Raw genomic sequence first — 26591 nt, 5'->3', positions numbered from 1 at the left:
TCCCCACGATCACATGATCAAAATTTAGAAGCTTGGCAACTGGTTCATATTTATGATGGTTGTAATGTCTTGGGATCATGTGATCAGCTTTTACGACGTTCTGACGAGCAAAGTCAATTGGGAAGCCGGATTCACTTAACAACTGTGTTACTAACTTAACAATCGCAATGATTCACTTAACAATAATGGCAAGAAAGGTCATAAAATGGGGCAAAACTCACTTAACAAATGTTTCATTTAGCAATGTAAAAGTTGGGCTTAATTGTGGTTGTAAGTCACGGCCTACCTCTACTAGCTTATCTCTGTTTAGTGTCCTGCCAGTAGAAGAGCAATGAGAGTTATTTTGCTTATTTCTACCCTCTCTGAGGCTTCAGCTGGCTAAAATTTACTAAGGAAGCCTGAAGGATTGTTTGGTGTATTTTTTTCTAGATTATGCAAGCAGTTGCAAAGTGTAAGTGATGCTTACCTTTTCCTTGTAGCACTGTTTGACCACACGTTGATCAAAAGAGCTCTTCTAAATAAAGAATGTTAATTTTGGATTTAATTCTTTATAAAGATAGACTTGAAAAAAAAAGGAATATAGGAAAAATAAATGTAAGATTATAGATTTTCCCAAATATGCAGATAAATATAAAACTTCTAAAAACCATCAATGATTTTGTGTATTGTGAAAAAAAAACCCTTCAACCATAACTGACTAGAAATCTTTTAGATGAAAAGATTAGAACAAAAATTTTCTAGCCAGGCTTCACATAACAAAGGAAGGGGATTTTTAAGCATTGGAAAAATGACATGGTGATGGCCTTTCAAACAAGGAAATGAACCTTTTCCCTGAGAAAATGAAATCTTGCTCATTTCTCAGTTACCTTTTAAGCTTTTCAACCTGTCAATGAAATTGTGTAATCAAATAATAGCGTGCCTGGGGCTTATTGCCTTTTCTTGAGAAGTAGTATCATCAAATGATGTGCTCTATTGCTTTTAATCACACTGAGCCAGAGATTCCTTAAACTTAGAATATTGGTTTCAGTGGACTTATTCTAGAATTTATATCATATAAATGTTCACTTAAGAAAAATATAATCCAATGTATAATAGAATACCATAAGCAAAAGAAAATAAATGGTTGTATTTTATTTTCATGTACCGTATTTAAATAGTATTGTTCTCTACTTAATTCTTTACTTAATTTTTCTAGCCATTTGCTTCCATTTCGTATGACATTAAGCATAATTATGATGTTTAAATGAGTATACTGTTTTTCCTTTTCTTTAAAAAAATATTTTGTATCAGAGCCCAACCATGTATTTAATGCTGAGCTAGAATTACATTTTCCAGTTTTTAGCTATTAACAGAATTTTCTTTCCTATGGGATTGGCCTTTGAGATGGAAGGTCAGAAAAACTTCAGTAAATACTGAGAACAACACAGGTCGAAGTGAGAGGTCATCTTTACCATTAAAGTCAAAAGGGGATAGGCGAAGCAAGGCATGATCCTCAATAGAGAATGAGAGGAGGTGGGCTATGCACATGTGCAGAAGGATTACTGCAAAAATCAATTGCAAACCTCTTTATTATTGAATGGTCCTTAGTGCTCTCTGAACTTGCTTGTTTTCTTTAGATGTTTCATTACTCTAACTAGGTAACATCATTAGTGCTAGTAAGGAGTGCTGTTTGCTGTCAGTTTATATTCTGGTGTCTTGCCTATCTGCGTGGGTGGGGGCGGTCTTAGAGATTCTCTGGCTGGGCTGTTTACAGATGGCTCTTTGGCAATTTCTTGATTGGGGTATTGCTTACTTGATTGTTGGTCTGAAGTTAACCTTGGAGTTAACTTCGGACCAACAATCTTTATTGTTGCCAAGAGAACTGGATAAAATGACTGAAACATTTTGAATACAAGATTCTGAATCAGCAAGTCAGAGGACCCTTCTTTGTTATTGGAAATAATGCTAAAGTCTGGAGTAGTTCTGGAGGTGCTGATATAGCCAGATCAAAATTTCAAGGAAGTCTGGTTGTTTATGGTGCCCTTATTGAAAGAAGAATATCCCATTATCCAGAGACACACACAATTGATACACAGAATGTGAAAAATGTATACCAAGAAAAAAATTGAAATTGTTAAAATAGAAGTGAAGTACATTAGGAAAAATTAGGAGTAAGTGGACAATGCTGCCAGTAGGGGTCATTTTAAATTAGATGAGTATATAATATACTATTCAGGACATGAGAGCTTAAGAAGGAATAGAATTATAGTAAATTAAAAAAAATCGCTAAGTATATGTGCTTATCTATAATCCAGGATCCTTTGTATTGGATTTAGTGGATATAATGTGAAAATTGAAATCAAATTTTATTTATTTATTTATTTATTTATTTAATCATATTTTTATACCGCCCTATCTCTCAAGGGACTCAAGTAAAGTAAAACATAAATATAAATACAAGTTAAAACCCCAATTTAAAAAACTTATTCAATACGGCCGAATATTAAAACCACAATAAAATAGTAAAACCCCATTAAAACCAAATTTAAAATTTAAAATTCTAGTCCAGTCCTGCGCAAATAAATAGATGTGTCTTAAGCTCGCGGCGAAAGGTTCGAAGGTCAGGAAGTTGGCGAAGTCCTGGGGGAAGTTCGTTCCAGAGGGTGGGAGCCCCCACAGAAAAGGCCCTTCCCCTGGGAGTTGCCAGCCGGCACTGCCTGGCTGATGGCACCCTGAGGAGTCCCTCCCTGTGAGAGCGTACGGGTCGATGGGAGGCAATTGGTGGCAGTAGACGGTCCCGTAAGTATCCCAGCCCAATGCCATGGAGCGCTTTGAAGATAGTTACCAAAACCTTGAAATTGACCACATCATTGGAAATAGACAATACTGAAGTGCAATCTAGTTAGCCGGGACAGTTCAAATACAGAGCAGAACAGACATGAGCTATAGAGGTCAAATTTACAGATTACACTTAGAAAATTGAAGTATGTCTGCCAGCAAGATTTGACCTGGAGGACATATACCCAAACAATAAAATAAATGTAAGGGACAGACTTACTTGGTGTAACTTATGTGAAAGATAACTTAAGAAGCTCTGAGAAGCTATAAAAGCTATTGTTGAATCCAAAACAGAAAATAAAATACCCTGCAAGAATTTCCAAGGAAAAGATCCAAGTGGCTTTCAAATCTAGCCAGTGCTTTCAAATCACGAGAGCCAAAGTAAGCTAGAAAATGAAAGGCTAGGCAACAAAAAAGAACACACAGTATAATGGCTGCACACAGACTTTCAGTGTCAGGTAAGAAATAAGTATACTTCAGAATAACAGAGAGGGAAGGTATAACTATTTAAAAAATAATCTTTGCTTTTTCTTAAAACAATGGAATCTTTTTTTTCAGGCTTGCACCTAGAAAGTACATACCAGAGAGGTGTTGTGCACAGAGATGAAAACAGAAACCTAAAAGCACTGACTAAGACCTGTGCACTTTGTTGGACATACAAAGAGCAAATTAAACCTAGGAAGGAAAGCAGTGGCAAACTGAAATATAATAATAGAGAATGAGAATAACTATATGACAACAAAGATCTGAATATTTAAAGAAATTGTTTATTCAATGACAAGGCTTCAACTGGTTGAGGAAACCTGTAATAGTAGTGTTCTAACAATCTTAAAGTCACTGCTTTGGCTAGTGACGGTTGGCTTCCAGACTCAATTCAAGGTACTGATTATTACCTATAAAGCCCAGTATGGCACTGTATTAGGAACAGTCTTGCTAATTGTGATTCAGTTTATACTTTCTACAGTAGTCATCTAGAGAGGGAATAGAAAGGCTATGAATTGGATATATTTTCTGTCAACCCTTCAGGGTAGATCAGACTAAGAATTCAATGTTATGTAGGCCAGTACTACTTTTATTGTAACAAAATCTTGCAAGTCTGAATGTGCTTTTCCCTCCTCCCTTTATCTTTGTGAGTACTAGGGAGGGAGATTTCTGAGGTTTTATTCAGGGACAATCCTGTCCCAAACTCTTTTTATCAGACTGTTGTCTTGGTGGGTCCTCCTCCTCTTGTCCTTCAAAGCCATTCCCTGCTCTCTACATTTGTTAGGATCAACCCATGGAATCATTGCTCTTCTACTCTTCTGATCAGTGCTCTTTGCTTTTGGTGGAGGTCAGCAGAGAGGACTAAACACATTATTTTCACATTCTTCACGCTTCAATATGGGCTGAACGTGAGGGGACAAAAGAATGCCTTTTTAGAACATTTTAGAAAATTTCACACCACCATTCAGATAACGATGTAGTCTGTATTATCCTAGTGAAAAAATTGAAGGGGAGGGGGGATACATTTTTAAATAAATTAGTATTAATGAGCTAAAATAAAATAATTTAATGTCAATGGAGAATTTTTGATTATACATATTTTGATAAAAATTCAAGTATATAAATTGAACAAATGTTACCTGTCTTATAATACAATTGTATCAATTATGCCTTTAGCCTATAACCACAAGCCCAAAATATTCCTAAATACAACACTTAAATAAGCAAAGAATGCCTTCTTGTGATAATAAAAAGCTTTTAGTTTTCTTAGTAGAAATAAAGCTACAATTACACTGTATTGGTTTGAGCTATTTTATTAATATGCAATTATTGCTTTTAGGGATGAATAACATGACACTAATTCTTTAGCTCACAATGGACTTCCCATAGCAGTCAAGTCTAACTTAATGGGTCTAATAAACATTTCCTTGTTATTTTCATTTTGAATATTGAAAGCTTTTGTCAGTTTAGAAAGAATAATAATAAAGTTTTCCCCTACTTTTGTTTATTATTAGTCTTATATTTAATTATGTTGCCTTGTTCTTTTTTGGTATGTTAGGAATGCTTTCAAATGGATTATGAAACAAGGAGAGCAAAAGAATGACCATTTGACATGGTTTGTTAACATTAAAAAGTTTAAGAAGTTCCTTAAGTTAATTATTTCTTGGTACCTGTGTGGTAGACAAAACATACTCTCATTTTGCACAGTTGACCATTAAATAAATGACTGTATCATATGTCATGGACAGCTAATTTCTATTTTATGCTTGGTGTATCGTGAACATTATATTAAGTGTTGAGTGAAGTGAAGTTTAAAGTGTGGAATATCTTTTTTCCCCTTACATAGTAAATGATTCTTTTTTTTGGTTTTGTTTACATTTATATCCCGCCCTTCTCCGAAGATTCAGGGCGGCTTACAGTGTATAAGGCAATAGTCTCATTCTATTTGTATATTTTTACAAAGTCAACTTATTGCCCCCCCAACAATCTGGGTCCTCATTTTACCTACCTTATAAAGGATGGAAGGCTGAGTCAACCTTGGGCTGGGCTTGAACCTGCAGTAATTGCAGGCTACTGTGTTCTAATAACAGGCTTCTTACAGCCTGAGCTATTCCGGCCCTTCTATTCTATTTGTTTTTCTTACAAATGAAAACTGGAACAGCAAAAAAGGAGTGGGGTGGGGCACTAAAAGCTGCATAAAGCTGTCAAATGTCAATATATTCAATGAAAACATATTTTATTTCTGAATTTTCCTAAATGACTTGCATTAGAAATAGTTTGGAAAATCCTAAACCTGCTGATGTTGTGTTTTAAATACTATAAGTATTGCTAAGATAGACAATGTCCATTTGCATGAAATATGGAATGAAATATTAGAGTATTCACTTTTAATTACTCAGCATGTTCATGTTTGAAAAAAACAATAAACATGTCTTGCATGAACTTAAGACGAACTCATATTTATTGGAAACCTCAGGAGATGGTTTAGAAGGCTTTTCTGTAGGAGGGAACTTTGATACATGTGATTTGTAGTCCAATTTTGTGTTGATATTCCAATTGTTATTAATGTGATTTTGCATAGAGAAATATGTTTAAAATTGTTAACATGATTTAAATTATTTACCAAAAATTTTAGTTTATTAAAAAAAAAATTGTTCTTTGGGCTTGCAATATAATGAAGAAGATAGTTTGGCTTTGTTAGAAAGAAACTATTCAGCTTTAAACTGTTGGATTGAGGTTACAAAATCATTTTCAATCTTAAATTCTCTCTAGTATTGAAACAGAAAGACGGTTCTCTTTGTTTCTGCAACAACAAAGTTTAATTTGTTGTTTCAAAACTGAATTGCCATTATACTGTATATTGATTATACTAATAGAGCCATGATGTACTACGGAGTGTCTATGAACTTTATTTAGTAACTTCAATCTTTCAGTAATTTAGGTTTTAAAACTATGTTTTGGGGACTGCTGAATTTGCCAAAGACCCATGACTCTTATTCAAGACAAGCAATTCGTGGAATAGAATGAAGCATTTAAGAATTATGTTTTCAAACAAATAGAATTACATATGGTCTGACAAGTATTGTCTTAAATAAAATGAAATGAGATCCAAAGGCAGGGTTTCAAATATTATCCAAGATTTCAAGTTCTACCAACTGATGCATCCTTATCAAACAATCTTTAATTATTCATAACTTGGTTTTGATTTCTTGTGATTTTATTGTCTTTTTAGATAGCTCATGAACATTAAAGGGATCGAATCTATACTTTTGGCATTCAGTGGCATTCAGTGATTTCTATCTATCCGGTATTGCTACTATTCCTTTCCATGACAATATTGCCCATTTCATCATGGGCCTCACTTTATGAGGTAAGATTCTTCTTTTACATTACATTAACTACTTCTTTTCTAATAATGGATGATTATCTCTGGACTAGCATGGAGGAGGAGATTTGGGGAAGCAGGTTAGGGACAGGCTGAAACATCACTCTGATTATAGAATAGAATAGAATAGAATAGAATAGAATAGAATAGAATAGAAATGTGATTGGACACACAATGAATTTGTCTTGATGCATATGCTCTCATTGTACATAAAAGATACCTTCATCAAGGTACAACATTTTCAACACTTATTTATTATCTATTTATTTATTTATTTGATTTCTATACCGCCCTTCTCCCGAAGGACTCAGGGCAGTGTACAGGCAAGAATAAAACCGACGGTACAATATACAAATTTAAAATGCAGTTAAAAAACTTATTTTAAAATTGGCCTGAGAAGTAAAATATATAGTAAGCTAAAAAACCCCATTTAAAATTAATTACTAAGAATTTAAAAATTTGTTAAAATCAATTTAAGCCAGCCCCGCGCGAATAAAAAGATGTGTCTTCAGTTCGCGACGGAATGTCCAAAGGTCAGGTATTTGGCGTAAACCCGGGGGAAGTTTCTTCCAGAGTGTGGGAGCCCCCACAGAGAAGGACCTTCCCCTGGGGGCCACCAGCCGACTTTGCTTGGCGGACGGCACCCTGAGAAGTCCCTCTCTGTGAGAGCGTACGGGTCGGTGGGAGGCATGTGGTAACAGCAGGCGGTCCCGTAAGTACCCAGGCCCTAAGCCATGGAGCGCTTTAAAGGTAGTAACCAACACCTTAAAGTGCACTCGAAAGGCCACAGGTAGCCAGTGCAGTCTGCGCAGGAGCGGTGTTATATGGGAGCTACGCGGAGCTCCTTCTATCACCCGCGCAGCTGCATTCTGGACTAACTGAAGCCTCCGAGTGCACTTCAAAGGGAGCCCCATGTAGAGACCATTACAATAATCCAAGCGAGAGGTAACGAGCGCATGAGTGACCGTGCACAAGGCATCCCGATCAAGGAAGGATAGTCATAGGGCACAAATTTAACACTTAATGATAGTCATAGGGCACAAATTTAACACTTAATGATACAACACTTAATGATAGTCATAGGGTACAATTAAGCAATCAGGAAACAATATCAGTATAAATCATAAGGATACAAGCAACAAAGTTACAATCATACAGTCATAATTTAGAAGGAGATGGGTGGTGGGAATGATGAGAAAATTAATAACAGTGCAGATTTAGTAAATAGTTTGACAGGGTTGAAGGAATTATTTGTTTAGCAGTGTGATGGCATTTGGGAAGAAACTGTTCTTGTGTCTAGTTGTTCTGGTGTGTAGTGCTCTATAGCGTTGTTTTGAGGGTAGGAGTTGAAACAGTTTATGTCCAAGATGCGAGGGGTCTATAAATATTTTCACAGTCCTCTTTTTGATTTGTGCAGTATACAGGTCCTCAGTGGAAGGCAGGTTGGTAGCAATTGTTTTTATGGGTGTGGGGAGACAGGGGCCAGGCCATATTTGGGGAAAATGGCCTCTATGTATTATACTCGTTCTGACCTCCTGTATTCAGTTCCATTTCCAAACCATTAGATTTTCAGAGGCCCTGAGTTTTGAAGGCTACTGCTGCTGCTAAATACCAGTTAGTCTGCAATAAAGATTTGTCTGTGATTTAATCATGATTGAGAAGGCTGATCTGGCTTTTGTCACAAAGCACGAGATTTCCCTTGTTGGTGATCTGTCTGCCTGGATTTTGGGTGATATCAGCCAAGGGTTTGGTATAGGAATGGTGGAGTAGCTATGACCATCATGAATAATCTGCTTGTGTTCAGGGCTCCTGTCTCATAGATAATCAGATATGGAATTAGATTTGTTAACTAGAGCTCTAGGATCAGCTGGGATTATTGCTACTATACCATAAATCTTGCTTCACAGCAACCTTTCTTCCTGACCTTCTGGATTCCATGACTGTACTGGTGAGGGACTCCCTTGGGTTTATGGTCTATCTGCATTCTCTGGAAGCAGAATTTGCTCAATAACTCATGGCCTCTGTGGTAATCAGAGACTTGACCACAGTCATCAGTGGCCTTGTACATAATAGCAATTATGTGGTTGGTCTGTTTTTTCTGATGGAATGGTCTGGAGTTAGGAAACACTGCCATCATACATCTGTCATGGTAACATCACCGATTCCCTTTAAGTTTTTTGGTGATGCTCACTGCTACAGGACACTGGACATATTTAATTAGTCCACCCCAATCTTAAATTCCATACTGAGCTTGGGGTGTTCCTGAGGATATGTTTCATAATTTGACTGAAGCCTTAAGTCACCACCTGAAATGAAAGGGCAGCTAGAGCTTTGGATTGATTGCCTTATGCAACCTGTCTCCTCTCATTGATCCTGGGGCTTTCCCTGGTTTACAGAGGAGCTGAGGGAAATAAAACTGGAGAAGAAATGCCTAGATCAATGCTGGAGGACAATGAGGGGTGAATCTGAGTACAAGCTAGAACCCCTATTAATATCTACTTTGTGGAAGTAAGTACAGCCACACACTAGTATTATTGCATCTGCATTTCTGCAAATAGCTATCTAATGGTCCTGCAAATAGTCAACTTGGGCCCCCTTGAAGAAAGTGGGACCACATGCAGACTCTCTGGGAGAAATATACTATGTACCCAGTGGTGGGATTCAGCCAGTTCGCACCACTTCAGGAGAACCGGTTATTAACTTTCTGAGCAGTTTGGCAAACTGGTTGTTGGAAGAAATCATTAGGGCAGAGAACCCGTTGTTAAATTACTTGAATCCCACCACTGTATGTACCTATCAGATAAAGTTGCTCCAAATTGAGCTCTGGCCTTGATGGAAGTCATGGAAGTCCCATGAAACTGATTGAAGACCAGCCTGGCTTGGAGAGGCATTGTATCAGTTGCACTGATTAAACAATTCATCTTTCTGGATTCAGAAAGCATCCTGAAGTGTAAGTTAAAACACTTAACACTTTGGAACATTATTAGCCCCGAGATTAGATTTGCCCCAAACCTGTTATTATGTTTGTTGTATTGTTTTTATATGTTGTTGGCCATCCAAAACTGGATAGTGAAATGAGTGGTTATATATAGTAAAGCTAAACTAAAATAATGCTAGATCATTAAAAAAACTGCTATTTTTTCTGCTTTGTAAACTGAATATATCAAAACCAACAGTTCTTTCCGTTTTTGTAGAATTCATTAATTTTTTTGTTGATTTTTTTTACTTTGTACTCTTTTACTATAGAGTCATAGAGGTGATAATGATGATTTAATTTTCTTACTTATAGGAATTGTTTTACAGGGCCATTTTTTGTTGATTATATTTTTAATACATGGGAAAATTCCCATAATTCTTTGCTGGAGTTTGCTTTGTGGAAAAATATTTTTACAATGATGTTTTTGACTTTTGCTTCTCCAAATTATCTGTAAATATCAATGTCTTTGCTGCAATATTGTTGTTGCTTGCTAGTCACTACATATTTTATGCCGCCACCATAAATGTTCTCACCTTCTTCTGCTTCCTTCAACAGTGCAGAGAGAGGTACCAACCTTTGTGCTACTACTTAATTTACACAGCAGGATCCATACAATCAAACAAATGGCTGATCTCAATAAAGAAGAGAAGGATGTAAAATGCCTCCAGTGCTCTGCAACATTTCAACCAAGCAATATTGTATTTTCTTGTCCCTATTGCAAAAAGGATTCAGTTCCTTCAGGAACTGTAGTAGAAACCTCAGATGTAACAACTGATAAAGCAAATGAGAATTTAGAACCTGAAGAAGGCCCCTCAAGAAAACAAGTATCTTCTTTAGAAGATGTAAGCAAACCAAATTTAGACATTTTCTTGTCTCCCTCTGCTCTGCACTGATTTACTTTGAAATTATTTTCTAGTTGCAGAAATATATATACCGTATATGTGACATTTGCCATCTACAAATTCTCGCCCACAAACCCAGACAAATATTTCAGGATCAGAGCCTTTGCCCTGTGAAACAACAGTGATTTTTCCTGAAAAATGTATCCTGCTCAAATCTTGGATGGAGCTTCCTTTTGAAATGGGGTTGGGTTTTATACGCATTTGAGTGCTGAGAAATCTAGCTATGGATGATGCATCATGTATCAACTGCTTTATAGACTAATTCATCTTATTCCTTCTCTTATGAAATCCTATTATAACCACTGTAACTTCTCATTCTTTTCTAAATAGGCAAACTCCTAGTTATTGACTCAATATTTAGCTGTCTCTTTACTAATCTTCAAATGAATGCTTCATTTATCACAGTCATTGTAACTGAGGACTATCTGCAGGCTATTCTGTTGCCCTTTCCCCATCTATTCTCTCTTTTGACAGGAACTGACTTCATGTATTCAGATGGTGATCCAGTTTCTGGAAAAATTCTTCTAATGTCTTGTTAATGTCATTATAGGTTGGAATGGAATTCCTAGCATTCTTCAACAACAAACTGATCTGTCAGGTGCAGCTGTACTCTTAAGTTGCTCCTATGTGAAAAATAACAAAACTTAAGGATTTGCTTTCAAGAATGTGTAATGTTTTGCATTTAATCAAGAAAGGACATATTTGTTACAAATACATTTGTAGCCATTTGAAAGCACTGGTTTACTTTTCCCTTACTTATTTATATAAAATCCTCTACATTTATACCCCTACTTGTAAGATAGGAAGCAACTCATTGAAAGAAATAATAAGAAGCATATTTCATTAGATAACTCATTTTGGATCCATTTCCCCAATTTTAACTGTTCCATTATGGCAAAATATAATAGAAGGCCTGAATGGATGACATCTCCTGTCAGAGGAAAAGAGATCACAGAGTGAAATCCTATTGATTCTCTGTAATCTCCTTCAGAGAAGGATATTTATTTATTTATTTATTTATTTATTTATTTTGTCACAACAGTATATATAAGCATAAGCATGAAATAACTATAAGATATATAAGCATATATACAAGTATAAGTATGTAATAACTATATGAAGTTTGGATACAATCAAAGGGAACATTAGGACAGGAATGGTAGGCACGTTGGTGCTCTTATGCACGCCCCTTATAGAACTCTTAGGAATGGGGTGAGGTCGATAGTAGATAGTCTTTGGTTAAAGCTTTGGGGATTTTGGGAAGAGACCACAGAATCTGGTGGTGCATTCCAGGCATTAACAACACTGCTACTTAAGTCATATTTTCTGCAATCAAGATTGGAGTGGTTCACATTAAGCTTAAATCTATTGTGTGCTCGTGTATTGTTGTGATTGAAGCTGAAGTAGTCTTCAAATGAATGCTTCATTTATCACAGTCATTGTAACTGAGGACTATCTGCAGGCTATTCTGTTGCCCTTTCCCCATCTATTCTCTCTTTTGACAGGAACTGACTTCATGTATTCAGATGGTGATCCAGTTTCTGGAAAAATTCTTCTAATGTCTTGTTAATGTCATTATAGGTTGGAATGGAATTCCTAGCATTCTTCAACAACAAACTGATCTGTCAGGTGCAGCTGTACTCTTAAGTTGCTCCTATGTGAAAAATAACAAAACTTAAGGATTTGCTTTCAAGAATGTGTAATGTTTTGCATTTAATCAAGAAAGGACATATTTGTTACAAATACATTTGTAGCCATTTGAAAGCACTGGTTTACTTTTCCCTTACTTATTTATATAAAATCCTCTACATTTATACCCCTACTTGTAAGATAGGAAGCAACTCATTGAAAGAAATAATAAGAAGCATATTTCATTAGATAACTCATTTTGGATCCATTTCCCCAATTTTAACTGTTCCATTATGGCAAAATATAATAGAAGGCCTGAATGGATGACATCTCCTGTCAGAGGAAAAGAGATCACAGAGTGAAATCCTATTGATTCTCTGTAATCTCCTTCAGAGAAGGATATTTATTTATTTATTTATTTATTTATTTATTTATTTATTTTGTCACAACAGTATATATAAGCATAAGCATGAAATAACTATAAGATATATAAGCATATATACAAGTATAAGTATGTAATAACTATATGAAGTTTGGATACAATCAAAGGGAACATTAGGACAGGAATGGTAGGCACGTTGGTGCTCTTATGCACGCCCCTTATAGAACTCTTAGGAATGGGGTGAGGTCGATAGTAGATAGTCTTTGGTTAAAGCTTTGGGGATTTTGGGAAGAGACCACAGAATCTGGTGGTGCATTCCAGGCATTAACAACACTGCTACTTAAGTCATATTTTCTGCAATCAAGATTGGAGTGGTTCACACTAAGCTTAAATCTATTGTGTGCTCGTGTATTGTTGTGATTGAAACTGAAGTAGTCTTCAACAGGAAGGACATTGCATTGATTCTATTAGTTATACTTAGGTCATGTTGAAGGCGGCTGAGTTCTAAATTTCCTAAACCCAGGATTTCAGATCTGGTGGCATAAGGTATTTTGTTGTAATTAGTGGAGTGGAGAACTCTTCTTGTAAAATATTTCTGGACAAGCTCAATTGTATTAATGTCCGAAATGAGGTATGGGCTCCAGACAGGCGAGCTGTATTCAAGAATTGGTCTAGCAAATGTTTTATATAATTATATAATTGATCATGGTAATTTGCTGAATAGGTTCTAAAATTGGTATAAAGAGCATGCAGGTATAATGATTCTGTGTACAGAATTGGTTCTAGAAAGTGGCACCAATGAATTTTGACTCCATGGTATGTTAGATATTTTATTCTCAAACATCTTTCAGTGTTTTCAGCAAATGAAGCCAATAGAATAGGTTATCCAAGATTTGGAGTAGGGTATTTTTTTAGGCATTTAAATTTGAGAGATACCTTAGTAATCTCTGTATTTTTGGTTTCTCATGTTGATGTTTTTATAGATTAATTATATACTTAAATATATAGTTTAATTATATATGATTTAACTCATATGAATTAATTATATATTTTAATGCATTACCATAACCTAATTTTATGTTTATAGTTGTTTTTAGTAGAGTAGAATGGTGATATACAAATATTTCAGTAAAGGATGAAATACAAATATTTTGAAATAAGTAATGAATGACTGCACTGACTTTATAAGAAACTCCTCTTATTCCAAGGTAAAGAAAAAATTAAAAGGCCTTTTACTTCATTTTAATCCACTATAGTGAGGGGTTTTTTTTCTTTTGGGTTGGTAGAGTTGTATTTTTCTCCTCTCATAATATTGTTAGAAGTGTGCATTTAAGAATAGAGTTAAGGCAAAAATTGCAGGAAAAAAGGGTAATTTATTTCTTCTTGTAAATTAGTTTCCTTAAAGAGGCTCTCTTAAAATGAAGAGGCAAAGCTTTATACAATGATATAAATCATATCTGAACATGCCATGCATAACCAATATCTGGGATAGAAAATAGAATTGAGACAGTATGACAGGAATGGAAAATTTCTGAATCATATGACGAGTTACCAAATGACTGGCAAAAGAAGGACACGTCATCTGTGCAAATATTGCCTGGCTTTTTGAGTACCTTGTTTTTTTAAAAGACAGTTTTCACAACAGTGTCATTCAAATTTATGACAGCATAGATTTACTTTATTTATTTTATTTCCTGATTCCAGCAATTAGCTTCAATCCAGCCCCTTCAAATCTATGGTTGCTGTAATCTATAGATCGCATGACCTCATCATATTTTTTTATGGTGAAATTTGAAAAGTGGGTTACTGCTGCTTCTATAGCATATATTCTTGAAAATAAAGATTTGTTGAAAAAATAATTTCTGATGCTTGAAAAATATAATTTCGTATACAGGTACATTTTTTTTTGCAAAATTTTTACTGTATTTTTTGTTGTGGTTGCCAACAGAATTAAACAGTATGACCTAGTCTGTCCCCATTTGTCTTGCTTTACAATTGTCCATGTACTCCTTTGCTTGTTCAGATATCTGGTAACCCTAGTCATATGCCCTGTTCCCCATATCCTGAGATTAACATTGAGATATTTAATAGGGTTTTTGTGGAGTTTATGGATGTGAGCTGGTTTCAGTCTTAAAACTCGCCAGAAATTAACAGACCAAAAACTCTTCACAATGACACTATCGTGTTATCTAATGGCCTATGGGGGTTCAGGAGGCTAACCCCTGACCCTCAAGATTCCTTGCTCTGCAGTAAGATATCAAAATTTCAGTTATGAATTCTATATTTCAGGATGGCTAGTGGTATGAAAGGAAATATTCAGCCTTTCTGGCAAGATAGATGGGGCATGCCAACTATGGGACCTTTTAGTTTCACTTGTTTCTCATACATTGAATGTTGTATTAATTTAATCTTTAATTGAGTAACCTATAAGAAAATGTGCAGTGTCATTTCCTTTTAATTTCTATTAGCTTACCTGCAGATGAGTCTGCTACTGTAATTCTTTAATTTTAAAAATTGATGAGAAAATGTTAGATTATTCACCATAAATTGAGCTGGTAGTTTTTCCTCTTTGGCTATATATTTCCTCTTTGAATTTTACACTCAAAGGGTTTTAAACTATGTACTGTACTCATGTTTGTTATAACTGAAATTATGTGTTGCTTTTTATTCAGGTTGCTCCAAATCTACACTATTTAAGCGTAAGCTCAGTTGTGAAAACATTCATGAGTATAGACTTTTTTAGTTGAATTCCTCATACATAATTCAGCTTCATTTTGAAAGGCATGTTAAAATTAGCCATTAGGCTTCATATTCATTAATTTGTATAGGTGATAATGTATATATGGTATGCTTGTGGAGTATATGCTCTGCCATTGAACTATGACAAGAACTATTAGGGAATATAACTTGTCTGCCCGATAGTTAAAGAAGGGCTTTTAATGGAGAACACAAGACAAAGTAGGCCTGCTTCAGGAACCAGAGATTGTACAGCATGTTCAAGATCCAAACATACTTCAGGACTCAGATTTTGGATAATGTTTTCCAGAAAAGAAAAGAAAAAAGAAATGTTTATTTTCAATAGGAATAAGTAGCAGCCGCCGCCGCAAGAATTCAGGTTAATTCTGAACAGTGATTCACAAAGCAGTCTGATTTTTTGAATTTAATAATTCAGTTAAGAACCAAAACTCCCATTGATTATAATAGGAAATTTCTATAAACATTTCTATATTCATTTCTGTTTGGCATAATTTAGTTACAGGTATGGAAGTAATTTATTAGGGATATAATCCTGCCCAAGTATATACAAAGAGCTCCAGATGTTTTGTTAGAGAATTATTTATTGAAGAATAGAACTTCTGATAAACTATTTCTTGACAGAATTGGATGAAACATATAACAGAAGTGACATAATACCTCTGATGGACTCAAGTTTACTAGTTTGAAGATTTTAAGTTTAAGGAAACTAAATATAAGTACAAAAATAACAATTGAAAATTTCAAAAAAGGGGCGTTGGTACTTACCTGAGACGCACATTCTAGTTCAGTGGAGACAGCAGTCAGGATGGGTAGAACTCCTCTGTTCAGATTGGACAACTGAGTCTGTTGAAGCTGTAAAGTCCCGCCCCTTGCTGCCAGGAAGCCCAGCTTTTGACGAAGGCGAGAAAAACCAGACTTGATGTGTCGTGGAAGAAGGAAAGGAAACAAAATGTGTCATGAAACAAAAAAAAGACCAGACCGAAAACAGGGAGGGGCTGACTGCTGTCTCCACTGAACTAGAAGGTGCGTCTCAGGTAAGTACCAACGCCCCTTCTCCGTTTTGGTGGAGACAGTAGTCAAGATGGGACATACCAAAGACTAGTGTCCCTAACTACGGGAGGGATCGGTCTGGACTGATTCAACCTCAGAGGCAAGCACCTGCTGTAGCACTCTACGGCCAAATGCTGCTTCAGCCAAACCATGTTTGTCCACTTTATAGTGTCTAATAAATGGGGAGGGCAACGACCAGGTGGCTGCCCTGCATATTTCCAGTAAAGATGCCTGAGTGGACCAGGCAGCTGAGGTAGCTGCACTGCGATTAGAATGCACTGTCAAACACGCAGGCCTAGGCAGAGATCTCACCTCATAAGCTTTAGCTATCGTGTGTCTAATCCATCTGCCAATGGTTGAAGAGGTCACCTTGTGCCCTAAAGAAACAGGAAGAAATGACACAAACAAGGACTCTGTTCTCCTTATCTCTGCTGTTCTCTTAATGTATATCCGTAAAGCCCTTCTAACATCTAGTGTATGCCAATGGCGCTCCAACCCGTGAACTGGTTGGGGACAAAAATTGGGCAAAATAAGTTTCTGCATGCGATGAAAAACTGAATTAACTTTAGGAATAAAGGAAGGGTCCAAACGAAGAACCACCTGGTCCGAATGGAAAACACAGAGATCACTGCATACCGAAAGGGCAGCTAGTTCTGAAATCCTCCTGGCGGAGGTGATGGCCACCAAAAAGGCAACCTTACAAGTTAATAGTCTAAGACTAGTAGTCCTCAAGGGTTCATAAGGGGGCCCTGTAAGGGAATTTAGGACCAGCGAGAGATCTCAAGTGGGATATCTATGGACCACTGGAGGACACAAGTTCTTAGCCCCTCTGAAAAATATCCTGATGGAAGGATGTTGAGACAAGGAAGTCAAGGGATCACAGGATAAAATAGTGGAAAGTGCTGCTACTTGCCTACGAAGGGTGTTGAGAGCTAACCCCTTGTCTAAACCCTCCTGCAAAAACTCCAAAATCTGCAGTATAGAGACCCGGAGCGGGGAAGCCCCCACCCGCTTACACCAGGAGCAAAATGCCCGCCAGGAGGCTGAATAAATGCGTTCAGTAGAGGGCCGCCGTGATGCTAGCATAGTTCGGATAAGTCTGGCAGATATATTGTCTCTTCTCATGGCGCCCTGCTCAAGCACCAAGCGGTCAACTGGAGCCATTGAGGGTCTGGATGAACCAGAGCTCCTTGACTGAGCGACACTCTGCTAGGAGGTATCCTCCAGGGAGAAGCCACCGACAGTGACTTGAGGTCTGCAAACCAAGACCTTCGAGGCCAGTGCGGAGCAATCAGGATGACCTCCGCCTGTTCCTCCAGAATCCGCCGCACCACTCTCGGGATGATTGGAAGAGGGGGAAATGCATAGAGTAACCCCGCTGGCCATGGACTGCGAAGAGCATCGACTCCCACTGCTAGAGGATCTGGAAACCTGGAAAAGAAACGAGGAAGCTGCGTGTTCTGCCGTGTTGCGAACATGTCCACCACCGGAGTGCCAAGTCGATGTGAGAGGTCCTTGAAGAGTTCTGGATGTAGACGCCACTCCGCCTGGTCGATGACCTGACAACTGAGCCAGTCTGCCTGAACATTGGAGACCCCGGAGATGTGCTTTGCTGTCAGGGACTGAAGATTCCGTTCCGCCCACAGGAGTAGCTTCCTTGCTTCCTCCATCAGAGACTTGGACCTGGTGCCCCCTTGTCGGTTGACATGTGCTTTGGCTGTGATATTGTCCGTGAGCACTAGCACATGCTTGCCTAATAGATGGCTCTGGAAAAAATGAAGAGCTAGGTAAATTGCTCGTAATTCTAGCCAGTTGATAGGAAAATGCCGTTCTCAGACGGACCAGCTTCCTTGAGCCACCAGCGAATGGAAGTGTGCTCCCCAACCGAGAAGACTGGCATCTGTTGTCACCACCAAACGATGAGGCTCGTGTAGAGGGGATCCCTTGGAGATTGCCGGCGACTGCCACCAGATGAGAGACCAGCGAACCGCCTTGGGCACCAGAACCTTGGAGATGGAGTTGCCTGTGCCCGCCCTCTGGAAAGGCAAAAGGAACCATTGGAGGTCTCTAGAATGAAACCTCGCCCATGGGGTGATGGAAATGGCCGATATCATCTTACCCAGGAGTTGGGATAATGACAGTAAGGAAACTTTATGTTCCTTTAATACACAACTAGATAGGGATCTGAGACTATCCTGTCTCTCTTGTGACAAGGAGACTCTACCTGCTACTGAATCAATAATTGCTCCTAAGTGGAGTAAACGGGTTGAAGGAGTCAAGTGACTCTTCTCTATGTTAATAGAAAAACCATGTAATGTGAGAGCCTGAACTACGACCCAGAGGTCCTCCCTGGCCCTCGTCTCTGAAGATGACAAAAATAAAATATCATCTAAGTAGCAGTAGAGTCGGATAGGAATGGCCCTAAGATGAGCCACCAGAGCAGCTAATATCTTGGTGAAGACCCTCGGTGCAGAAGACAACCCAAATGGCAAGGCCCTATACTGATAGTGGACCCCCTGATAACAAAACCGGAGGAACTTCCTGTGCTCCGGGAGAATAGGAATGTGAAGATAAGCCTCAGTGAGGTCAATGGAAGTGAGGAAGTCGCCCTTCCTAACACCATCTAGAATCGAACAAAGAGAGTGCATTTTAAATTTGCGATAAACAATGAAATGATTTAATCTCTTAAGATCCAGAATGGGTCTCCACCCCCCAGAAGATTTGGGAACTAGAAATAAAAGGGAATAAAACCCCTGTCCCCATTGCCTCACCGGAACTGGTTGAATTGTTCTAATTTCCAATAAATGCTTAACTGCTGACGACATGAGAGCCTGCTTATTCTTGCCCTTAGACATGGGACATCGGATGAAAAAGTTTGGCGGAAAGGAGACAAATTCTAGAGACAAAACGTATCGAATCGTGTTCTTGACCCAAAATTCCAAAGTAGTGGACTCCCATTGAGCCGCAAAAAGGGCCAATCTGCCACCAGTGGGAGGACCAGTAATGCACTTATCGATGACGCCAGAACGGACAACTTCCTCCCCCTCGAAAGGGCCGCTTAGAGGAAAAGAGCCTACCCCGGGAGGATCTATCCTGACCTCCCCTCTATCTAGGATGCCAGGACCCCTAAAACCTGGAACTAGCCCCCCATTCAGAACCTTGAAAGGAAGCATGACGGGAGAAAGGATTGAAATGGCTTTCCCCTCTGCGATGAACTGTAGGTCAAAATTTTCTTTTGTCTTTAGTCTCAATCAATAAAGGGTCTAACGCAGCACCAAAAAGCAACTCCCCTGTGAAGGGAGCAGATGCCAATCTCCATTTGTGGTGAGCATCCACCTGCCAATGTTTAAGCCAGAGCAAACGCCGAGCTGTCAGAGATGAAGCCATAGACTTGGAAGCAAAACGTATGGCATGTAAAGTGGCATCAGCCGAAAATTGAACAGCTGCAATTATCTTGTTTACATCCACGAACAGCGGAGGTGCAGGAATAGAATCAAGGACACGATCTGGTTCAGAAAAGAGTAAGTCTGATGCGCCCTTGGAGGATGAGGCCACTGGTTGATAAGATGCAGAACTCAATTGTGCCACATTTTTTGCCTTAAATAGCAAGGACTTAAAGAGATTAGGAGGAAAAAGCCCAGTAAAGGCTGGCTGTTCAGGTGACAACCCTTCATCTTCAGACAAGTCAGGATCCCCTCGTTCCAATTCTTCCAGGAGGGAGTGTTGACTGGTTATTGATTGGGCAGGAGAAACAATGTCGAGCTGTGACTGCAATTCTTCCCTTTCAGGGTCATCTTCCCTCACTGAAACCATAGAATGGGCCAAGAAAGCCCTCCCTGATAACTGCATGCCAGATAAAAGAGTTCGCTGAATCGTCTGCTCAATGATGGCCTGAATGTGTGGAGAAACAGGCAGGTGATGCTCTGCCTCCTGGCCAACAGATTGAGTTGCAATGGGTGGAACTGCATGAGAAACCGCTTCAGAAACCCCAACAACTGGTGCATCCACTGTATGCGTGACTGGGGAAGGGGATCCACCCCACAATGCCGTTGTAGGAATATCAACTGGGCCGCACTGGAGAGAAGATTGGCCAGGAGAGGTAGGGACTAAGCCCTCTTGAGTAAGAGATCCAGCAGAAACAACAGGCTCTGGATTGATGACTGCAGAAGAGGATAAACTAGAAACTGCCCTGCTACAGATTCTTTGTAAGGCCTGATCTCTCCTTTGCTCATCCCTCAGGAATGCTTTGGACTTACTGCGGCTAGCGATAGATTGGACTTTGGTAGTCTGTTTGGAGGAACGGCTGCTTTTAGAAATGGGAGGCCCGGAAGAAGCACTTCCCGATGGGCCATGATCCTCTGGCTGTGGAGATCCCTGTCGCTTGTTAGACTTTGCCAAGGCCTTAGGCATGTTGAGACTATGAATAAGGCTCCCAGTCAGCAATAAGGCCAATATAATATCTTAATGAGCCGCACCCCAAAATGGCAGCCGCCAGATACAGGGCGGGAACACAAACACCGTTTTATGAAGCCCAAGGACTGCTATAACAACAGGGCTCTTTAGGGGAAAAAATGGCTATAATGAATATGAGCACAAGGCTCTGCGCCCCAAATCGTCCTTCTTAAAGTACTGGACAGACAAAATACGCTCCAACTTGCCTTGAAGACTCCCACTGAATTTTTTTTTTTTTTGTTTACATTTATACCCTGCCCTTCTCCGAAGACTCAGGGCGGCTTACAGTGTATAAGGCAATAGTCTCATTCTATTTGTATATTTTTACAAAGTCAACTTATTGCCCCCCCAACAATCTGGGTCCTCATTTTACCTACCTTATAAAGGATGGAAGGCTGAGTCAACCTTGGGCCGGGCTCGAACCTGCAGTAATTGCAGGCTACTGTGTTCTTAATAAGCCTTAATAACAGGCTTTACCAGCGTGAGCTAAACCGGCCCAAATGCGCCCAAAATGGCTGCCTGCATGTGATGTTGGAGAGGGGCGGGGTGAACATGAAGCTCTGAGCGTCTCCCAACGCCGCTTGTAACTTGCGATTTGGTTTGAATTCCTTTTGGCGGCAAAAGGGCGGATCATACACAATCAGGAGACGGAGGGCTGGGTAGAATGCAGGGTACCCGAATGGGAGCGATAGAAAAAAAACTCCATTGCGAACGGAGATAAAGCTGGGTGGTAAACCTAAAGGGAAAAATTCCTGACCGCCCAGCAAGCCCTCAGCAGCACTGGAAGCTGCTTTTATGATGTCAGGAGCGAAGAAAACTCCACCCATCTAATCTCCGCTGACTTCGGGGGTGCTAGACCCCACCAAAAATATCCTAGAATGCCTGCTGTTCAACAGGATTGAAGCAGACTAAAAAGTATTCTGCAGACAGCGGAGAAGCCCCAATCGTTGCTAGTTCCGCAGAACTGTAATTAGGGGCTATAAATCCTGAAAGAAAGATAAATACTACTCACGAAAATCGTCCCTTTGAAGTCAGGAAGGGAAAAATCACACAACGCATCCGTCCAGGCTGAACAACTGAGTCAAAAGCTGGGCTTCCTGGCAGCAAGGGCGGGACTTTACAGCTTCAACAGACTCAGTTGTCCAGTCTGAACAGAGGAGTTCTACCCATCCTGACTGCTGTCTCCACCAAAATGGAGAAAGATAATTCTCTCCTTAGTTCCTATCCTTTTTATAGATATTCTTAAGAAAATTGTCATGAAAATTTCAGAAAGGAAGCCCCTCTGTTAAAACCCCTTCATTTTGCTTCTTCTGTAAAATTTTGGGAAGGTTATATGAAAATAGAAACATAATAGACATATATCACAGTATCAAAAGTGAATTATGTCAGAAAAATGGGGGGGATTTATGAAGTAATGATGAATAAAAAGCAATTTAAAGTTCTTTTTAAAGGAGTTGTGATCAAAGTCACAAAAATTGCAATTGAGTATGTGAATGGATAACCATGATGGGGTGGTCATTGACCTTGAGCCAGACATCCTAGAATGTGAAGTCAAATGGGCCTTAGGAAATCTGAGCAACAACAAAGCTAGTGGAGGAGACAGTATTCCAGCTGAGCTATTCAAAATCTTAAAAGACGATGCAGTGCTACACTCAATCTGTCAACAAATTTGAAAAACTCAGCAGCGGCCACAGGATTGGAAAAGGTCAGTTTACATTCCAATTCCAAAGAAAGGCAATGCCAAAGAATTTATTTATTTTATTTATTTATTAAATTTTTATACCGCCCTTCTCCCGAAGGACTCAGGGCGGTGTACAGCCAAAAGATAAAAAAACACAAAAATATACAATTAAAACGACAATTTAAAACCGAGCATATTAGAAAAAATGGCCAACATTTAAAAATTTAAAATTTAAAATTATAAACCATAAAATAATAAAACCCCAGTTAAAATTTAAAATATTAAAAAATATTAAAAATATTATGCCAGTCCCGCTTGAATAAATAAGTGCGTTTTCAGCTCACGGCGAAAGGTCCGAAGATCAGGCACTTGATGTAGTCCAGGAGGAAGTTCGTTCCAGAGCGTAGGAGCTCCCACAGAGAAGGCCCTGCCCCTGGCATTGTTTGGCAGACGGCACCCTGAGAAGACCCTCTCTGTGAGAGCATACGGGTCGGTGGGAGGCATAAGGTAACAGCAGGCGGTCCCGTAAGTACCCGGGCCCTAAGCCATGGAGCGCTTTGAAGGTGGTGCACCCGAAAGACCACAGGAAGCCAGTGCAAGCCGCGCAGGATTGGTGTTACATGCGCAGCTGCATTCTGGACTAGCTGCAGCCTCCGGGTGCACTTCAAGGGCAGCCCCATGTAGAGAGCATTGCAAAGATTGTTCAAACTATCGCATCATTGCACTTATTTCACATGCTAGTAAGGTTATGCTTAAAATCCTACAAGCTAGGCTCCAGCAGTATGTGGATCGAGAACTACCAGAAGTACAGGCAGGATTTCGAAGAGGCAGAGGAATTAGAGATCAAATTGCCAGCATACGCTGGATCATGGAGAAAGCTAGGGAGTTCCAGAAAAACATCTACTTCTGCTTCATTGACTATGCTAAAGCCTTTGATTGTGTGGATCACAACAAATTGTGGCAAGTTCTTAAAGAGATTGGTATACCAGACCATCTCATTTGTCTCTTGAGAAACCTGTATGTGGGTCAAGAAGCAACAGTGAGAACTGGACACAGAACCACTGATTGGTTCAAAATTGGGAAAGGAGTCTGGCAAGGCTGTATACTATTGCCCTGCCTATTTAACTTATATGCAGAGCACATCATGAGAAAGGCAGGGCTGGATGAATCAAAAGTTGGAATTAAGATTGCCGGGAGAAATATCAAAAACCTCAGATATGCAGATGATATCACTCTAATGGCAGAAAGCGAAGAGGAACTAAAGAGCCTCTTGATGCGGGTGAAGGAGGAGAGTGCAAAAGCTGGCTTGAAACTCAACATTAAGAAAACTAAGATCATAGCATCCGGCCCTCTCAATTCCTGGCAGATAGATGTGGAAGAAATGGAGGTAGTGACAGATTTTATTTTCCTGGGCTCCAAGATCACCGCAGATGGGGACTGCAGCCAAGAAATTAAAAGACACTTGCTCCTGGGGAGGAAAGCTATGGCAAATCTAGGCAGTGTACTAAAAAGCAGAGACATCACCCTGCCAACAAAAGTGCGTATAGTCAAGGCTATAGTTTCCCAGTTGCAATGTATAGCTGTGAAAGTTGGACCATAAGAAAGGCTGAGGGCCAAAGAATTGAGACCTTTGAACTCTGGTGCTGGAGAAGACTCCTGCGAGTCCCTTGGACTGCAAGGCGAACAAACAAGTCAGTCCTAGAGGAGATCAACCCTGACTGCTCTTTAGAAGACCAGATCCTGAAGATGAAACTGAAATACTTTGGCCACCTAATGAGAAGGAAGGACTCACTGGAGAAGAACCTAATGATGGGAAAGATTAAGGGCAAAAGAAGACAGGGACGACAGAGAATGAGGTGGATGGATGGAGTCACTGAAGCAGTAGGCGTGAACTTAAAGGGACTCCAGAGGATGGTAGAGGATAGGAAGGCCTGGAGGAACGTTGTCCATTGGGTCGCGATGGGTCGGACACGACTTCACAACTAACAACAACAGCAATGTGAATGGATGCACAGCAAACAGTAGAAGAGACAGAATGCTTGGACATATAATATGACATTTTCCAAATAAACAGCAAATATTATCCTACCCTAAATCTCTCCAAGACTAACCAATCTGTTTTAATATTCAAGTTTTAGAAAAGAAAAATAACAAATAGCACTGCATCTGGAGAGCCTGGTGCAATATAGAAATTGAAATAACAGAACTGTCTCTTGCCTTTCCTCATCTTTGCTTTGAAGAGTTGCTTTGCATTCTTCTTATATTTCTCCCCAAAAGCTCAGTGTATCATTTTTTATTTTTATTTTTGCAAATAAACTGGCTCTGGATTCCTATGAATCTCTAAAACACATATGTACATCAGAAAAGGTCAGATCCTTTGGAGGAATATTGCTGTGATCTGAACCTTTCCTGGATATGTATGAATCAGATTGATTCAATTTAGAATTCAATTGAATTTGAATATATTTCAGTTTTAACCATTAATTGAAACATAAACATTTGACAAAATGTTAATGAATTTAAATTTCCATAGTTAAATTGATCAAAAGGTGTTTGTATGGAGAAGAAAACTCAGTTCTGATATAACATATTACAAGAATATTTTCTCTGTTACATAAGATAGATTTATACTAAAGTGTCTTTTTTAGTTCCCGTCCCACTTCATATATTTTCTTTATTTGTAATAAGTTACATAAAATGTATCTCATATGCTTGAAGCTATTTCAAACAGTGTATAGTCTTTAAACAATGGCTTGTATTTTAATTTCATGCTTTTCTTTTTATGTTCCTAAAGATGTCAAAGGCAGACTTAACAGACTCTCACAAAAAAATGCTTGTTACCCCAGGCATTCGTGGCAATATTGCAGAATGCAAAATCCCACATACACGAATAGATGATGGAGCAGCTATTCAGGTTAGTAATTCAGTATCCTTGTGAAATGTTGTAACTTTTTAAATATGATGTTATGATATAGAGATAATGGTTTAGGATTGAGTAGGTTTGAAAACAGTTTAAAACCATAATATGGAAATATCTAAAGTCATGTACAAGCTATTGAATTTTCCAGAAATCGTCAATCTCAAAATTAAACAATATGAAATGGATTTTGGATTAGTTTACATTACCCTATTTAGAACACATTTTTGAAATATTTGTGCAGACTACTACTTTGTGCTCAGAGAAATTATATCAACTTGGCACACAAACTGTTAGATGATTGTGACTAAAAAATTATTTTAGGGATTTTCCCACCCTCATTGCAGTTATTATTCAAAAGATATGCTGCTCTGTTTATCAGAACTAGCTTAAATCAGCATGTTTTATTCAAACACAAGGGTACTAGCTGTGAGCAATTTGGATAATTTATTCAAGATAACAGAGTTGACCGCATGACTTGCTCAAGGAGACAACATTCTCACACAATTTTTAGTTGTGTTGTAACAGCTGTTTTACACAAAATGAGAGCTTATTATTGCAGGCATCCCAGGAATATAAAGGATTAATTTGGGGACTGCATTTCTGATGCACCATGTTAGCTTTAAGGGAGAATGAAAGATTATAATTTCAAAAACAGGGACAAGAAAAATGATATTGGGTGGAAAAATCCATCCTTTAAAAAAACAAAAAACCTCTTTCTGAAAACCAGTGGAGGACAATTTTTTGTCAGAGAGCCAGTTTGGACAGGTAATCAAGGCACCAATGTAGAACTCAGGAATCTATGACTTCTAGAGTCTTACCTTAGACATGAAAGCCAGATGGATGATTTTGGACCAGTCCTCTTTCAGCACAATTCACCTGACATGGTTTTAGTTGTGGGAAAAATGGGAGGAAGGAGTAGTATGTATATTCACCACCTTATTTATAAAAATAATAAAGACAGGATTTTAAAAAACTAAAAAGAAAAAATACCTAAGCTTGTATGAGTGGCCCTTGAGCTGGGATTCAGAAAGCTAGACAACTGAGTGTTGTAGAAAAAACCAAACTGATTATGAAGAGAGAACATAACTTGAAGGAGATTTACAGGAAGAAGAGTATTGAGTTTCAAAAAGCTGTTGTGCTGAAGGGTATACCTGGA

The 26591-nt window shown here is 38.7% G+C and overlaps 1 protein-coding gene across 2 annotated transcripts in view; it reads left to right on the top strand.

Moving 5' to 3' along the window:
- Positions 1–26591, top strand: part of STK33 (serine/threonine kinase 33) — an 82753-nt gene that overhangs the window by 32666 nt on the left and 23496 nt on the right. For both annotated transcript variants that reach the window (XM_058159343.1, XM_058159352.1), the window contains exons 3-5: positions 6533–6670; positions 10218–10504; positions 25310–25429. In XM_058159343.1, coding sequence (XP_058015326.1) covers positions 10286–10504; positions 25310–25429 — 339 coding nt within the window. In that variant the 5' untranslated portion in view covers positions 6533–6670; positions 10218–10285. The remainder of the gene's footprint in view (positions 1–6532; positions 6671–10217; positions 10505–25309; positions 25430–26591) is intronic.

Source organism: Ahaetulla prasina, chromosome 1, assembly GCF_028640845.1.
Source record: "Ahaetulla prasina isolate Xishuangbanna chromosome 1, ASM2864084v1, whole genome shotgun sequence".
Lineage (NCBI taxonomy): Eukaryota > Metazoa > Chordata > Lepidosauria > Squamata > Colubridae > Ahaetulla > Ahaetulla prasina.
The sequence above is the reverse complement of the archived record's forward strand: the minus strand, read 5'-3'. Positions and strand labels throughout refer to the sequence as shown.